This window comes from Cibotium barometz, chromosome 39, assembly GCF_041138505.1.
Source record: "Cibotium barometz isolate CiBa-2024 chromosome 39, ASM4113850v1, whole genome shotgun sequence".
Taxonomy (NCBI): Eukaryota; Viridiplantae; Streptophyta; class Polypodiopsida; order Cyatheales; family Cibotiaceae; genus Cibotium; species Cibotium barometz.
The window spans coordinates 24,440,300-24,458,149 of NC_141084.1; the positions used below are offsets into that span (position 1 = coordinate 24,440,300).

At 45.3% G+C, this 17,850-nt stretch overlaps 1 protein-coding gene across 7 annotated transcripts in view; it reads left to right on the forward strand.

The window, feature by feature from the left end:
* LOC147615905 (uncharacterized) overlaps nt 1-17,452 on the forward strand; it is a 42,782-nt gene extending 25,330 nt beyond the window's left edge. For 4 of the 7 annotated variants that reach the window (XM_086778536.1, XM_086778537.1, XM_086778539.1 and 1 more), the window contains 5 exons: nt 6,355-6,552; nt 6,818-7,003; nt 15,855-16,019; nt 16,106-16,450; nt 16,725-17,021. In XM_086778536.1, the coding sequence (XP_086634662.1) occupies nt 6,355-6,552; nt 6,818-7,003; nt 15,855-16,019; nt 16,106-16,450; nt 16,725-16,961 (1,131 nt within the window). In that variant the 3' untranslated portion in view covers nt 16,962-17,021. Of the gene's footprint in view, nt 1-6,354; nt 6,553-6,817; nt 7,004-15,854; nt 16,020-16,105; nt 16,451-16,724; nt 17,022-17,074 lie in introns of those variants that run through there. The other 3 variants (XM_086778538.1, XM_086778540.1, XM_086778541.1) reach the window with 3 other exon arrangements.
* Nucleotides 17,453-17,850: the final 398 nt, after the last annotated feature.

Sequence of the window (17,850 nt, forward strand, 5' to 3'; positions counted from 1 at the left end):
CTCTCTCGACTGGACAAGTTTTATGTCGACAAGTGGGCTTGCAGCTGTGGAGGCGTGGTTGGTATTCTGGCATGCACTACATTTTCAGATCATGCCCTAGTTATTCTATCCCTAGAGGACCCATGGAGGCATGACATGCATGCGAGCTCCAGGATTCCAGACAACCTCATTTAGGACCCCGAGATTTGCAGCCGGATCGAGCAGATATGGGCGGGATTGGACTATTCCTGAGGCTCTGCAGCGTGCACTTTGGATGATGGCCTTGGGGAGATTAGTATTATTTCTTACACGAGGCCGCCTAGAGTAGATTGGAGGGATTTCGGGAGCAGGAGAGGAGTCTGAGGAGGGGCCTAGCCTCTTTACATTGTCTTCAGGAGAGTTTCCTAGACAGCTCGTGGATTGAGAGTCAGATTGCTGCCGCCCGCATGGAGATTCGGTCCAGGGTAGTATAGATACCATGCTAGGGCTTCATTCTGGACTCGGGTGGGTGACAAAGTTACTGGAGACTTCTTTGAGATAGCTGTACCCCATAGGAGGAGAGATGGTATTCGCAGGCTGTGTAGCCACGATGGAGCTATTGTTTTTGACCCCCCCGCACGTGAGAGCCATCGTCACGGATTTCTTCCGATCTCTTCTCAGTAGTGTCCCATTATCCCCCTAGGTGATGGATGCGCACAAGAGAGTCTGAAAGCACACGAGAGAGGTGGTTCCCCCCTCCCTTATGTCTTTCTTATTGACCCCTTTCACTTCAGAGGAGCTGGCGGAGGCGGTGAAGGCATTACTCAAGGGAAAATGCTCGGGGGCGGATGGGCTTCCTGTTTCTTTCTTTCTTTGCCATTGGGACCTCATGGAAGGTGGCCTTCGCGCTGCCTTCAATGAGATTATGCTCACAGGTGCCATGCCAGAGAGGCTCACAGAGGGCTTGATACATTTGATTCCCAAGGAGGGTGGTGATAGATTGGAGATTTGGCAATGGAGACCCATCACCCTTCTAGGGACGGCCTATAAGATTTTGGCCAAGGCCATCAGCAGGCAACTTCAGCCTTATCTCCCAGACTTGATCCATGACACTCAGACTGGTTTTGTTCAGGATCGGAGCATTCTAGACAACATCTTTACCTTTTGGGAGGTGACGGCTTCGGCCAGGATGCGGCAGTAGGACCTCATTGTGCTACTCCTAGACTTTGAGAAAGCTTATGACAGGGTGGACTCGACCTTTCTGGAGGGCACAATGAGCCAGATGGGATTCCCCATGGAGTGAATTCGTGGAGTCTCAAGACTTTATACAGCATCACACAGCGAGGTTCTCATTCAGGGAGCCTGAGGCGACAGCTTCCCCCTTTCCCGCTCGGTTCAACATGGCTGTCCTCTGGCGCCATACCTCTTCACATTTGTCGCCGAGGCCATGAGTAGTTTTCTCTCCGCCCAAGAGACTGGACTTCAGGGATTGCGCCTTCCCCTCCACACACAGGAGGAGCTAATGGACTTAGAGTTTGCAGACAACACAGTAGCCTACCTTGCTGGAGATGTTGGGAATCCCCAGAGATTCGCGGAGGCGATAGATATTTTCTGCCGTGCATCGGGAGCACAGATCAACTGGCACAAATCGTGTGGTTTTTGGGTAGGCTCAGCACTCACCGTGACTTGGCGACCAGTTGAGGCTTTCAGTGGATCCCGAGGGGCACTCCAGTCCGATACCTCGGTTGCCAGTTTGGCATTGATGTGTCTCCCGATTACCAGCTCGCTCTGCTTCTTCTGAGTATTCGGAAGAAACTTTTATACTTGAGTTCGGCGAGGCTATCCCTAGCAGGCAGAGTGGTGTTGGTGAACTAGGTACTGCTTGCCACCATGTAGTACATCACCTTGTGTTGGGCCTTTTCTCGGGATGTAACTGCCGGGTACAGCGTTTGATCCGGAACTTCTTGTGGGCCGCAAGTGATGGGAGGCCAGCTAGGGCCAAGGTGGCATGGAGAGTGATCATTCAGTCACGTAGCAAAGGGGGGCTTGGCCTCATCGATCCAGCTATACAGAGCCGTGCCCTGTTGGGCAAGTTGATTCTCAGAGGACTCCTACCCGGTGGTGAGCCTTGGAAGGATTTCCTCTTGGCCCGGATTTCAGCCCGCACTCCGAGCCTTGGAGGCCTGTGGCCGCAGAGTACTAGGTGGATCTTCACAGAGATGAGAGCCCGTCGTTTTAGTCTTGCCTTTGAGGACAGTTTTGCAGCTTGTCTACTTCGTGCTTGGGATCATCTCAGGCCAGCCCTCAGACAATGGCCTCAGAGGAGCAGCTTCGACAGCCTTTGATCTGGAACCTCATGATCCGTTTACCCAGTGGCAACATGCTAGGGACCCGACCGCATATATCCTAGGGTGCCTTGAGCATAGGACCAGCCAGGTCTCTCGGAGATTGGATTGCACATAGGCAGTTACCTCAGGCAGAGCAGGAGAGAGGCATGATAGGGATCCAAGGTAGAGACATGCTAAGCATTGACATCGACTCAGCTATTCCTCAGGAGTGACCGACTCCTATTCCAAACCCGACACACCCCCCCCCCTTGCTGGGTGTGGCTAGGCGTGTTCACGAGACACGATATCCTCATGGTAGTTCATGGAGCATGAGGACAGTGGTTTGCTCACTTTTTCTATATGATCCCATGGCAGACTAGAGAGATCAGAGCACCCCTTGGAGGATTTCAGAGGCTGCACCTTGCAGAGGGTGAGGGTGATTGGTTTTCTGGCACATGCATGGCACATAGATCCAGCACCGTGCAAGGTGGCCAACGAGAGACATTGGTGGTTATGAATTTGGGAGTGCCGACCTCTCACGCGGTTGCAGTGGGACCCTGGAGAGTGGACTTGGCATGATCCCACAGATTGGGTTGAGACTCTGGATGCCCCCTTCTTTGCATATACAGCACGGCTTGGCCGCAGGATCCAGATGCCTGAGATAGATGGCACACTGATAGCAGCAGCACACTGGTAGTCTCAAGGCCTATCACAACGCTTCCTTTCAAATTTCTGGAAGAGGCTTTGGGACAGCTTTCAGCGGAGGAAGTCTCTTTCTTTGGTATCACAGCGCTTCCTTTTAGATTTCTAGAAGAGGCTTTGGGACAGCTTTCGCGGAGGAAGATCACTCTCTTTCTTCGGCTGACGGCACACAGGAGTCTGGCGGTCGGTACTTGGCTGGGAATCGGAGGTTGCCCTCCCCCCTATGAGATAGCCTTCTCCTCACAGAATAGCTAGCCGGAGGAGAAGCATCTCTTCCCCTTTGATCATTTGTCTCCCGCCCTTATATGAGGTGAGGTTGTATCTAGCCCGTTGTACTTAGCCCTTTGCGGTTGTTTTTCTTTAACTAATTGAAGGATCTTTTTTTTTTGGGGAAAGAAAAAGTTATTTATGATGACCATCCAAGTGCCCGTAGGTCTTACTCATGGTGGTTTACAATTCCAGTTATGATGACAGATGCTAGACATCGAGTTATGATTACATTTCACTTAGGATAGAGGGGTGACCACAAGTGGGCTGACCTTGTCCGGTCTAGGAAGCCACCTATGTCTTTTATAGCATCAAGGCTTTACAACAATTCCAAAAAGTCCAAAAGATAGATAGTTGGGGGACAAAGTGTAACTTGCGGCCGGTGCCCGGGGGACTAGGGCCTTTGACACACTTGTTGATACCATCAATGCATGTTAAAACACTTAAACATGGCCACAGCCTTAACACATATCCATCATCACTTTGCATGAAACATAAAGCTGGACAAAACATCCACAAATGCTGAAAAGGGAGCTTGCACGTGTGACACCGCATAGAGGCCGGAATGGGCCGACCCCCCCCCCCCCCCTTGGAGTATTTTATTACCCAAGGAGAATAATATCATGTACAAGCTTTGAGGGCCTTACTCTCCCCACGGAAGATGTCGGATTATCCCTATACAAATGCCATAACATAGCCCAACACAAGGCTACCAAGCCGGAACATAGGCTGTAGAAATGCCGAGCCAACAATATAATCCATATACCTCCGTGTGGGTACTGATTCTTCCCCAAAAACCACGGGTCTTCATGCAATAGAGCTGGTACAGCAAGTACAACTCTCCATTCAGCCGGTATAGCAGGTACATCAGGTACAGTGGCTGGTACAGCCGGTATGATGGCTGGTACAGCAGGTACAACAAGTACAAATGCTGGTGCAACAAGTACAGTGGCTAGAAATCATAATAAATGATTAAATACTCTTGCCTTCAGTATTTCTTCGCGATGGAGGCCTCCAAAACAGTCCCCAACAGCCGATATTCTTCATGGGCAGCCTTCAAGTGAGAGAGAAAGAGAGTAGCCATCATTAGGGCAGCGTGTAACGGTGGTAGAGGCTAGTGTGTAGCAAGAGAGCCTTTATTAATGAACAGAGAGGGCTCCAATTTATAGATTTGGGTCTCCCATGAGCTAAAATGGCAAGAGAAGGCTACAATGACAAGTGGAGAGCCACACAATAGCTGAAGTGACAAGTGTGAGGCCACTTGTCTCACTTTGATCCACTTTCTAACAAGTGTCAGGCCAATTGTCAAAATCCAATTTCTCATCTTTGTAAGGATTTTCCCCATTCATGCAGCAAGAGAGTTTAGTATTCTCTCTACTCTCTCTTGCAACTGTAATCTAGCATGTGTGGATGTGATTAGGACTAGGGGTATGGGGCATGCTTTGCTCTAATCAACTTGTCTCTTGGCCTCTTCTTTTCTTCTCTTTCCTATTTCTTGAGCAGTTAGGCACTTCATCGATTAGCTCACGCGAGGTTTGTAATTCCATTCATCACAAGGAGGGGTTGCACCATCCATTGGAGACAATCCACACCAGTGTCGTGATGAGGAGTGCGGGAGAAGCAGAGGTTCTATAAATCGATGAGATTGCAGTATTTGTTTTGTGGACAGTTTTGGAGGTAGCGGTTCACCATTGGCCTAGACCATAGTGCATATATTGCTATATGATGACGACATTGTCTTCATCTCAGATTTAGATGAGGTACTTATTTTGTAGGGAGAGAGACTTTTTGGTCAATTTGGGCAACACCAAGGTTATGATCTTGAACACAACTTATGTGGTCACCTCACGATTATCTATCTTATATAGAGAGGTCCTAGTGGAGATTGTGCAGAAGTACGTATACCTTGGAATCACTTTTACAGGTCCCTAGTTTTGCACGACCACAGTTTCCATTGATTGACTAGCGAGGGGGCATGCCTCTTTGGCCCATCTGGAAAGATAGTGTTTCTAGACACATTTCTAGGAGCCCCGTCGAAGTGTTGGCTCATTGACTCTTTAGTACAACCATTAGCTATGTATGGATCTACATATACATGTACATATACATATACATACATTTATATATACATGTATACATACATACATATATATATATATGTGTGTGTGTGTGTGTGTGTGTGTGTGTGTGTGTGTCTTAGACTTGGGAATGTTGGGGATGGCAGCATCTTCCCGTTCCCATTCCTGTCCCATGTCACTCTATAGTCAAGCCATTCTCAATCTTTTCTGTCCCCGTTCCCCGTCCCCCATTTCGCGTCCCATGTGACTATGGTGTGTGTACATACATACATACGTACATATGTATGTATGTATGTATGTATAGAGTGCGCCGTGCGTCTAGCTTGTGATGTATAGTATCTGCACAAATAGTGCATATGGACTGAATAGCCCAGGTTTGAGTGCCATTCAAATTTCATAGCCCTTATGCATGTATGGATGTACATATACATGTATATGTATATGTATATGTACATATACATACATTTATATATACATGTATACATATTTATGTACATGTACATATACATAATACATATACATATATATGTATGCATGTATGCATGTATGTATGCACACACACACATACATATATACATGTAACATACATTATATATATGTATATGTATATACATGTAACATACATACATATACATGTATATGTATGTACATACATACATACATATGTATATGTATATGTGTATATATGTATGTATGCATACATGTCACATACATACATACATATATATGTATGTATGTATGTATGTATAGAGTGCGCTGTGCTGTGCGCCTAGCTTGTGATGTATAGTATCTGCACAAATAGTGCATATGGACTGAATATCACAGGTTTGAGTGCCATTCAAATTTCATAGCCTTTATGCATCTAGCCCTACAAATCTGCCAAGCTGTGATACTGTCTAGTTTGCTAGGAGATGGCATAAATTGCAAGTTATGAACTCGCTCGGAACTGCATCTACTAACCACTATCATAAATATAGGTATAATTTTTTACCACTATCTCTAAATTCAATGGAATTAAGCAGGCTAGTAAGATTGCCATGGCGGAACTCAAGGATAAAGTGAAAAGATTGGAGGTTGAACTCAACATGTTACAAGGTGAACTTCATTACAAGGATAGGGTATTACATCGAATGCGGAAAGAATTTGTGAGCAGTGTGCAATCCCGATCTCATTTGCGAACAGAGCTTATCAAGTGTTCCAAGGTTCTACATCAGCAAAAGGTTCTTAATCAAACCTTGCCATAACCTTATGCAGTTCACTTAATTGTATCAAGGCCTTTACAGGTGTTGCAAACAAACCACCCCCCACCCTGCGTACCCATGGTTGAAAGGGGAAGATCTAGCCGGCCTGTCCCTATTGTTGGGGGATCTTCTGTGTGATTAATGGGGAATCTGTCTGTAGAGTCCCTTAAACAATTGTTGTATCGAGGATAACTAACTTCATACAATCTCATATTAAGGGTACCCTTAAACGTTTTCTACACAGGAATTGGTTGATGAAAAGCTTATGGAAGGTGCTAGGATGAACGGGTTTATCAACACAGCAGAAAAGGAGATGTCATTGTTTCGGAAACACTATGAAGTATGCGTGCTTGACCGAAATTGTGTAGGAATCTCTTTAATCGATCGCAATGATGAGCTTTGCATCCTCTATGAGAAGTCAAATGTACAGGTAAAGGATCTAGGGATACATTCTCACCACATGAGCGTTCTTTTAACTAAAAAATTCAGCTTCTGTCTGCGATTGTATCAGGAGTATAACAATGACTATTAGGGCTAGCACAGAACACAGGCTAGAGTTGCAAATTATTTTATGAAAAAGCCCCAATTTCACCTGATATTTTAAAAAGCCCCAATTTTTGAATTTTTGAAGCTTCAATTTTGAAAATGCTGATGTGGACTTGCTGCAAAAGAGGCCAGTGTGCACAGCCAGCTGTGGTCGCATCAGCTGACAGATGGCGCTAGAGTAAAGGTGCTTCCTGTTGGTGTGTGAGCCCTTCCAAGTTGATGACATGGGGCTTTCCAGGCTTGGAGACGGGTGCGCCACAAGATGTGCGAGCAGCTGAGCAGCCGGTCTTGCTGGGGACAAGGTTGGTGGTGTAGGTGTGAAGATGACAGCAGCGCACAGGCGAGTTGAAGCAGAGAGCTGCAGGTGATGATGACGTTACGAGGCATAGGCAGAAGGAGATGGCGGGCGGCTGCAGCTACAAAGACAGGCAGGCCCTGAGTGGCGGAGGCAACTCTGTGACAGGCAGTTGTTGACGGTGGGGTCAGCAAGGTGGTCGGACAGCAACAGAACTGGCGAGTGGGACTGGCTCTGATACCATTTATTGGTATTAGGGTTAGCACAGAACACAGGCTGGAGTTAAGGCGGATGAAATTACTCGATGGTGTGCGTGCACGCGCGCGCGCGCGCACAGAGAGAGAGAGAGAGAGAGAGAGAGAGAGAGAGAGAGAGAGAGAGAGAGAGAGAGAGAGAGAGAGCATGTAAAGAAGTCTACAAGAAAGGATCTTAAATCCAAACCCCAATCTTGGTTTCCTGTTCATGTTTTCGGGTTTCGTCTGCAACAGAGCTGTTGTTTTAGGGTTTCAATCAGAAATTTTGCTGCTGTTTTAGGATTTGCAGCTGCTGTTTTAGGGTTTTTCCTGCAGTAAAACTGCTTTTTTAGGGTTTCGAACAGAGGTTTTGTTGCTGTTCTGGGTTTACAGCTGCTGTTTTAGGGTTTTGCCTAAGCAAAGCTACTGTTTTAGGGTTTTCCCTACTGTTGGTTCCGCCACGTGCGACATCTAACAACAGGAATAGGCTATGTATGCTCTAGGATACATCCAGGCCAAGACCACCATGGTTGAGGATGTTGTTGCCTCGTATGCTTAAAGTGAAATTTAGACTCAAATGGGGAGACTTTGCTGGGCATTGCTTTAAATGTGGGCAGCTTGGACACTTTATGGCAGAATGTACGCAAGTAGAAGAGGTGGCAACAGTCAATGTTGAATCTTGATAATGATTTGGTAATGCATCAAGTTGGTACAATGGCTCAAGTGTCTTCTGAAGTGCCCACAATTGCGTAGGATCAAATACTTGCTTCTAGTAATACATTGCCAATGGATAAAGGCACGCAAGTTTTGGTCGAAGAGCCTGCCTGGCAAGAAGTGCAGCATAGAAAAGGGAAAAAAACCGAATCTCAAGTGCATGCAGGGAGCCAGGCTCTCCTGATCGATCCCCTGATCACATATGCACGTCGGGTTATGACACGCTCAAACCCGCCATTGGTTCAGGATCATCAACAATTGGGACAATCTCGGACCTATCAAGCATCGAACTACAATTTGAGGCATCGGAATGCAAGATCTAGAGATCCCACCTCCGAGGCTATCTTTTGACCGTAGGAGGCGGGTGATTACTCCGTGGGACCGGAGGTCTACTGCCAATGTAAGTAAGTCTTGGGCCAAGCCATCCACTTTAGGATCTATGCTTGCTTGGCAAAATCATTATGTTGTCTTAGTTGAGTACATGCCGGATGTTTTGGCTGCGTTGGATGCAAAGGATCGAAAAGGGAAGCAGATATCTTCCTCACAGTGATTTTTTGCTTCTATCTAATGAAGATAGTGTGCTCTCGCAATAAGCAATATGTTATGTGGCATACTCTGTTGGGGAATAGTTGGGATGTCTTGTGTGCTGTGGAACATAAAGATCATGCGCAAGCTGGCTCCTCTTTTACGCTCAAAGGTTATCGTGCGTTTTATGCTGGGGTTTCAACCAACCAGAGTTCTAGGGTGCTAATGCTTGTGCATGATAAGTTGCAGCCTTCTGTTGTTAAGAGAGATGTCAATGGAAGGTTTATTATTGTGGAAATTACCTTTGAGGGGGATATTTTATGGCTTGTTGGTTTGTATGCCCCGAACGTGTCTAGAGAACATAGTGCCCTTTGGCTGCATTTGAAAGAATGTTTAGCCCTTGGTAGACCAATGTTTAGCCCTTGGTAGACCAGGTATTCTTATGGGAGATTTTAATGTGTGTTGTGAATTGCAAGCAAACAACATCTCCTCACTCAGTGATGGATGAGCCCGAAAAAAGAGCATGGATGTCACTTGAGACTGATGTTCTTAAGCAAGATCTTTGGAAATGGCTTAATTTTGACGATCGGGGATACACATTTCATTCCCCTCAGCATACAAACACTTGGAGCAGGCTGGATAGACTATACATTATGCATGATCATGACTTCCAGCCATAAGTTTTACATATGGCGGTTCAAAGGCAGCATGTTCTCTCACATCACTTCCCAGTGGTTTTAGAGATGTCTCATCAGCGAGTGCATGTATATAAGCAATTGCTGACTAAGATCCCTTTGAGGTTCAACAACTCCTCCTTGGATCATTCGTTATTTGATTATTATGTACAGCAGCTTATCGATAATTTTATGGGCGAGTTGAACCAATCTGGCTTGCTGGCTTGGGATGGCTTTCTTAACAACATACAAAGGATGGCTCGCCAATATGGTACTCATCATGCATTTAAAAGGAGGGAGTTGTTTCGGATGCAAGAGTTGCTTGCTCTTTGCCACTCTTTGTTGACAGATAACCCGAGCAATGATCGTATACTCACTTTGGCAACATTTCTGGCTTAGAAAGTGGCTGATTTGCAGTTGACATCCTATCAGAAGGTGAAATTGAGAGCTATAAATGAGAGTTTGCATGACCACAATGGCTAGACACAAATTTTTTCATTGCTTACATGCTTCGTATGCTTGGGAAAATGTGGTGAGACTTCAAACTTCAGAAGGTAACATTGTAACTGAACCTCGGAGCATCGTTGATATGTGCTGGCAATACTATGCTGAACTTTTGGGTCCACATGAGTTGCTTGTCGATCATGTCAAAGGCGCTCGTGCCACTTTCTTTGAGTTGGTTAGACAGCAAGTTCCAGATTCACTGGCTTTTGAGTTGGAAGTAGATATATCAGAAGAAGAGGTGGGTGTTGTAAACCGGCCTCGGTCTTCAGACAAAATTAAAGGGCGGTGCAAAAACAAACTTGCGCGCAAAACACTTCAACACCTTTGAGGTCCAAGAAAAGGAAAACAAACAGGGGGAGCGAGAGTGCTCTTGCAAACAGTACGCGGATACCGATTGGCCCCAAAATGCAGTGGCGCCCCTTGCGGTATTTCTTTAATTGATTATAAGAGAGCTTTGATTACAATAAGACTGGAAACTCAGCCGTCACAATAGAACTCTTGAAGCCTGCAAAGACCCTGCATCATGGCTTCATATCCACTCGGCATCCACAAACAAGTCCAGCCATTGTTCACATCAAAAGATTACCACACATTGAGTCTGCATACAGAAGCTTTCTCCCATGATCAGGGCTGCCACAACCATCCATAGCCTCTCACCCTATGAACAACATCACACCTTGACACATCCAGTGCTCCTGCATCACAACAAAGAGTCCCAAACTGTCTCCCAAAAGAGAACTCGCATCACAGCATAACATACCATACAGTAGACACACCTGTACACTCCCTCTCTACCTTCCAAGGGTACTATCCATCTCAGTCATGGCTGTACCAAACATGTGTCCACTCCTGTGACCGTTGCCTTCATGTGACCTATCTCCTGTGACCGCTGCTTGCATGTGACCTATCTCCTGGAGAAACCCAAATACATGTTTCCACATGAAACAAAGACTTGTTTCAGCAAACATCAGGTGACCTGTTTCCCCATTAAACATCTGGTCTGACCCAGCATGAAACCCATGTCCTGTTTCCATGTGAAAACATTCTCGGCACATACTCAAATGTAGTGCCAACACAACACACAAACAAAAGAGAGAGCTCTTATTGAATATGTCTGGCTGTATTTCTGCCCCACAACTATGTTACATAGGTATGCCCAAAACTACAGGTCTCCCTCTTCCTTCCAAGCAGGAAGAAAGCAATCTGCTCCATGGGTATGCACCCATGAGAGCCTGTGTCGCTCCCATGCCAAGAAACATAACCAGGTGACCTGTATTGGCAGCCAATAACCCATGTACTCAGTGTACTTGCGGCCAAGCAAAACAGCCCATAAACAGTCTCAAAACATCCTTGTTGCAAGGAGGACCAACACACTTGTGCACCTCTGTCCAGCTGCCACCTATGGGTGAAAGGAGATGTACACTACAGTCCAACTGGAGTCTCCTATGCGCTGCCAAAGGCCTGCACGGTCTTCTGCAGTGTTATCCTCCTGCGGACCAACCCTATGACCATCTCTGCAGTCCTGGCCGCCTGAGAGTCCAGAGAAACCAGCCCCTTGGCCACCTCTGTGTCCAGAGCAACCAGCTCCTGTCTCTCCAAAAAGCAGGCCTATCTGTGATATTCAGCTGCGCCTTTGAGTAATCCAGCGCAGCCCACCAGAAGCCTTCCCAAAAAGCAAGAGTGAGAGAGCCAAGGCGCATGTGCAGTCCCCACTGTTTTTCCACCAGAGAAGGAAGGCGTGTCTCTGCTTTTTCACCATTAGAAGAGCGCCTAGCTGCAGCCCGCCAGCCCCTCTCCCCAAAAGAAGCGTAGGGCCCCAATAATAGCTTTTGGGCCACGATCCCTTTAAAAAGAAGGTGTTCTATTGTTTTTAAAGGTTTTTAAACCTTTGTCCCCTCCAACCCTTTGTCCCCTTGGGTTATGTGAAGAGACTTTAATCACTTTGCCCCAAACTGGTGCCATTCACACTATCCACCATGTCCCCATGCACACTTGCATACTGTCTAGAGAAAAACACAGGGTCGTGAGACAGGTGCTGTCTTGACGCATTTGCCAAAGGATAAAAGCCCTGGTTGAGATGGTCTTACTAATGAGTTCTTTATTAAATATGCCGACCAATTGAAGGGTCCTTTGGCGGTTGTATGTCAGGAAGTATGGCACTCAGGATGCATGCCAGACTCTTGGAAACTTGGGTTGATTAAATTGCTGCCTAAAATACCCTCGCCATTCACCTTAACACATTGGAGGCCTATTTCGTTGATGGGGGGCATGTATAAAATATTTGCAAAGGTCCTGGCAAACCGTCTTTACAAGTGTCTGCCAACATTAATACATCCGGCACACTATGGATTTATCAAGGGACGAAACATTTTGCATAATTAATGTTCAGCTAGGTATAGACTATGCAAAATAAGCACGTCAAGAGATTGGCATGGTTCAGCCGGATCTCGAGAAGGCTTTTGATCATCTTAGTTGGTCCTTTCTTGGAGAGCTGATGAGCGTTATGGGCTTTGGTCCACGCATGTCTAGATTGATTTTCACGATTGGTCTTGGGTCTCGATCCCGAGTTATGATCAATGGCAGGCCCACGAATCCGATAGCGCTCACCCGATCAGTCAGACAAGGATGTCCATTGAGCCCTCTGTTGTTTGCTCTTGCTACACATCCAATGTTAACTGTGCTCTCACATTTGGCCACTAATGGAGAGCTCTTTGGGCTTTCGTTGCCTTTGGATAGCAATTTGTTGGGTAGGCACTTGCTGATGATTCCTTTATGGTTCTCAAGGCTGATAAGCATAACCTGCATAAGGCGATGGATGCTTGGTCTTTGTTTGCTACAGCCTTGGGTTTGTGTATTAATGCGCGCAAATCAGCCCTCATTTCGTGCACAGTGAGGGATATCTATGATCTTGGTTGGCAGGGGGAGATTGTGTCATGTGGGACCATCACCCGACATTTGGGGTATCCAATTGGGGTTGATGTCACTCGAAAGCAGCTCATTCACTGGATTTCAGGCAAAATTGCAGATAAGTTTGTCTATTGGAAATCCCAGGCTTGGCCTTTCCATGTTAGACTTAAAGCTGCACAGGCAATAATGCTTCCGATGGTGTCTTACTTCCTGCCTTTGCTGCCATGGACCAACAAAACATTGACTGCACTTGTGCAGCCTATTCGTTTCATGCTTTGGAAAAAGAATATTTCCCAAGTTGGCTTGCATTGGGTTTCTTGGGAACACATTTGTACGCCGAAGAGAATGGGAGGTGTAGCTATACTGGATATGCGAATGCATATGGTAGCAAGAAAATGGTCTCTTCTCCAGGATATATGTGCTTGTTCTGGGCAACATCCATGGATTGATATTGTAACATTCCTTATAGAGGATACGGCCATACATCATGGTAATACCCATATTCAAGCTTCATGGTGGCATGTGGTTAATGCGGATCAGCATATTAAAATTAAGTCTTCGCCCATACTCCACCTTGTAGCTTCGTGGCGGGAGGTATTGCAGATGGCAACTTGGAGACCTCTAGACTCCTGCCGCCAAGCTAATTCCTTTCAGATAGAGATTCTAGCTACACCGCATGTGATCACATGGTCTGACAAGCAAGAAATCCGCCCCAAATTCAACCGCATGGCCAGATTGGGTGTGGTGTGTTTGTTTGACATTATGCTTGCCTCACAAAACAGGCTGATTTCCTTTCGATCAGCGAGGCGCCTCTTTCATGTCCCACGTGGTTATAGGGAGATGTGGGATCAGTTGTAGAGTTGCATGGCTGCTTTTGAGCCCATTCCAGATTTACATCAGTCAAATCCATGGGAGGATTGGGCATTATTGGGACGTGTGACTCTTTTGCATGCTTCCGCAAATGATGTTTATCACATGCAAATCAAAAAGAAATCGTGGATGCATCAGCATGCAAATAAAGCATGGCATTTACGAAAAACAGCTTCTTGGTGCCAAACGACAGTGTTTCGGGGATGGCACTCAGCCCTTCCCTTCAAAGCCAAGGTCTTCATCTGGTGGGTGCTGATTGGTGTGTTGCCATTAGCGGATGCTCTTCGTAAAAGACACCTCTGTGATGGTACATGCTTCTCTTGCACTACCTCCCTGGAGAATAGTCATCATAGGTTCCTCGTGTGTCCAGTGGCCAGACATATTTGGACATATCTTTCAGCTATCTGGAGCTCCATGACATCTACTACACTAACTCCACGTCAATGGGTTTTCGGGCAGCAACACGGCCACCATCCTCAACACTTCGACATGCTCTTTGATTCATGAGATTCTAGGGTTTATGGTATAACTGGACGATGAGGAATGCTTTCCTCTTTAATGCTCAGCATGGAGTTCATGGCCATATAGGCCGTCTGTGAGGGCTACTTTTATGGTAGATTTCATCTTTGGTGTCGGCTGGTCATCTCACTAGGGAGTATGCTGATTCCTGGTGTGCAGCTATGCGTACAGTGCTATTGCCTCCTCGACAGAGAGCTTGAGAGGCTTGCTCTTGTGGCAGCTCTTTTCCTTGGTGTTTGTTGGATGTCTTACCAAGGAGCAGGCTGATCCTTGGTCTACAGCTATATGCACGGCATCCTTGCCACTCCGAGTTACATGTTCTTGTAGCCAGAGGATCCTGACAGATTTCTTCAGCACCAGCACCAACAGCCGTGCCCACACACCTCTTGATACCTCTTCCATCCGGCGATCAGGGCACCAGCCACGCTTCCAAGGAGTCACCATTGATAGAGCAGTCGTCTTATGTCGTGCTCGTCGGCCACGCCCACCAGGATCCCGAACACGGCATCCTCACCATTGCCAGATCAGAGCCATTATTGCTCGGCATCGGAGGCACCTACCTCGCTTCTACGACCTCTCCCTTCTAGACAGCCCATGGCGGAGATATTCGATCTGAGGAGAGGGCAGCACTTCAACTGATTAGCATACATGGATCTACTTGATATACATTTTCCAGTATTTTCTACTCAGTATCATCTAGGAGTCTTTACTTACAGTTCTTATAACTGTAAGACAGTCAGTTTATTGTACTTTTCAGTTTCATTTGGTTGTTCTCTTTGATGAGACACCAACTTCAGATGTACTTTCAGTTTTGGTCTCATAGGCCATTATGGCTTCTTAGAGACGTTAATATATCATTTCATTTCTCTCATGATGACGTGTCGTTCGCGTTCTTGTTCCGAGTCCAAATGTCCCCGTTCCCTGTTCCGAAATCAGGCCTCGGTCTGGTGTCTGTACCTACTACCTTGGGTGGCCTGGTGAGGCTTTGCAAAACTGCGTCCACTTAATGGGCCATGCCTGGCACACGTGTTGTGAGATGGGGTGTAAAGATGGACGGCTTTTTGGGCCATGCCTTTAACACACGTCACCTGGTTCACAAGGATTCCAGACACAGGACGCCTTGTGAATACAGCCAGTCAGTGTCGACCGCCTTCTGAGCCAGCCCTATTCCGATATTGAATGAAAATACGCAATCTCAGAATACTTGTGCATAAAAATACAGAGGCAATTTCAGTCACCGAGTTTAAAATGGGCTTTAGAGCATTGAGACGGCTTAGGGTCGTTTTGGCAGAACATATACAACATTCCATTCAGCATGCAATGCTACGGGACTAAATGAAACAGATGAATAATGGGTTGATTTAGAAGCTTTTTTGTTTTAGTACACTAAACCATGGCCGAAGCTGTGTGATATCTGATCTTTTAAAACCTTGTTTTATTATTCTTTGCTGAGTTTTTCCCCCACTAATGGAGAAAATATGTTTTTGACATTAGGAAGAACTATTCAGGATCTCAGATATAGAGATGTCCAAGCGGGATAATGAGATATCTTTCCTGAAGCACCAAGTAGGAAGCTTGGAGAGATCAATTTTGATATGCTACACATTTGTTCCCAAAGCCCGTGAGCTTCGGAATACCATAAGTGAGCTAAAGCATGAGGTAAACTGAGAATATTAGTGCATACATTAGTGCTGAAAATGGTGGTTTGCAAAGATCTAACCTTCTCATTTTTCATCATTGTGTAGCTGAAAAGGGTCACTGCAGAAAGTGATAGACTGTCAGATTTAGTGGAAAAGCCACAAAATACTGCACGATGGAAACTGTTGCATGGCATAGATCCAAGTGATACACAGCTCAGGACAAAGCTTACTTTTATAGAAGAAACACTCTCACAGAGAGAAGACCAATTCCTTGAAAAGGATCTGATATTTGAGGAGATTTCGGAGCTTGCAGCTGATGTCAAAAAGCAGGCTGCAGTAAACTTGAAAGACAGCAAAGTAACAGCAAGTCAAATTACTGAGTATCAGCATAACATACGGGCAATCACGCATGGCATGATGTCCCTAGTATCAGAGCTCTCTCTCACTCAGGTTTGTAAATTGCAAGACCTCATGATGCTGATTGATTTGGTTTGTTTCAAGTTTTCCTTGTCATGTAAGTTTTTTTTTTTTTTTTTCATAGTGTTGAGTATGGTTAAGGCTATATAGACTGAGATGTGTTGGTGGTATGGCCATGTGTATAGTGGACTTTCAGGAGATGTTCTTTGTCTTGTAAGATTTGTGCCAAGTGTTGAGAATCGAATGGCTAATAGTGAAAGGACACAACATATATCCCCCTCTTGGTGAACTTTGGTTTGTTGTACAGGCCACAGCAATGAGCTTGCAAAAGGAAAAGGAAGCTTTGTCTAGGATGGTTGAAGATGCATATGCAAAGCTTCACATGCCGAACAGGTTTTTTTTCTATGTAAATATTAACAAGAAGGTTAAAGGTGCGCAAACCACATGGGAAATTTCAAAATGTTTTAATTTTAATGTGGGAATTTGGCCATTTTTTCCCACATCATTGGATTTGTTGAAATTTTCCACCTTTACCTTCTTATGACATTGCTAGCACTTCCTATTAATGCTTTTAAATCTATTGCTATGACTTCATATTTCTTTATGCGATCATTTTAAAGTGTTACTAAAACTTTCTTGTCTTTCCTTTTTGCTTAGTTTCATGAAAAGATAAATCCAAGCTATAAGGTCTTTCTTGAGAAAAAGAAAGTGGGTGCCGTTGCCAGCAAGGCTTGGGAGCATGCATGGACAATAACTTATTGTTTGGGTTGTCAAAAACAAGATGTTGCTATCACTTCTCATCAAGGGACACTTCTTAAATAGTTTTGGTGAAAGCATGGAAAAGGGGTATTCTTTCTGATGCAAAATGTCTTTTCTTCTTCTTAAGATGTAATAAGTCAGGAAAAGACTCCAAGTTCACTCATGTTTTCATGTATCCAATGCAATTAAGAGACTCCTACCTGACACAACTAGATCCAAGCAAGGCATGCCAACATTAAGATTGTGATTAATATATACCCTCTTTGTCCAAGAAAACATAAGCAAACTGTCGAATTGTCTACATGCGACGAAGAGAACAAAGAATGCATTAGGGATTTACAGGCTTATTCAAGAATCTTACACCTAAAAGGTGAGAGAAAGGTCGGAAGGGCCCTTTAAAATGAGTACATGCAATCCATGGATAAATGGATATTAGAAACACAAAAGAAGTTTGCAAAAAGAACCAGAAGTGGGTAGGCATGTCAAGGAAGGAACATAATAATTAGTCTAATCTCTTCTCATGATTAGTGAGATTCTTTGATTCTAATCTATGTTAAAATCTTAGATTAATTAGCTCCTACTTGAAGGCCTAATAAATATCTAAATTTGCATCATGAAAATAGAGTTTTGATTCTAGTCTATGCTAAACATTGGATTAATTAGCTCCTATTTGA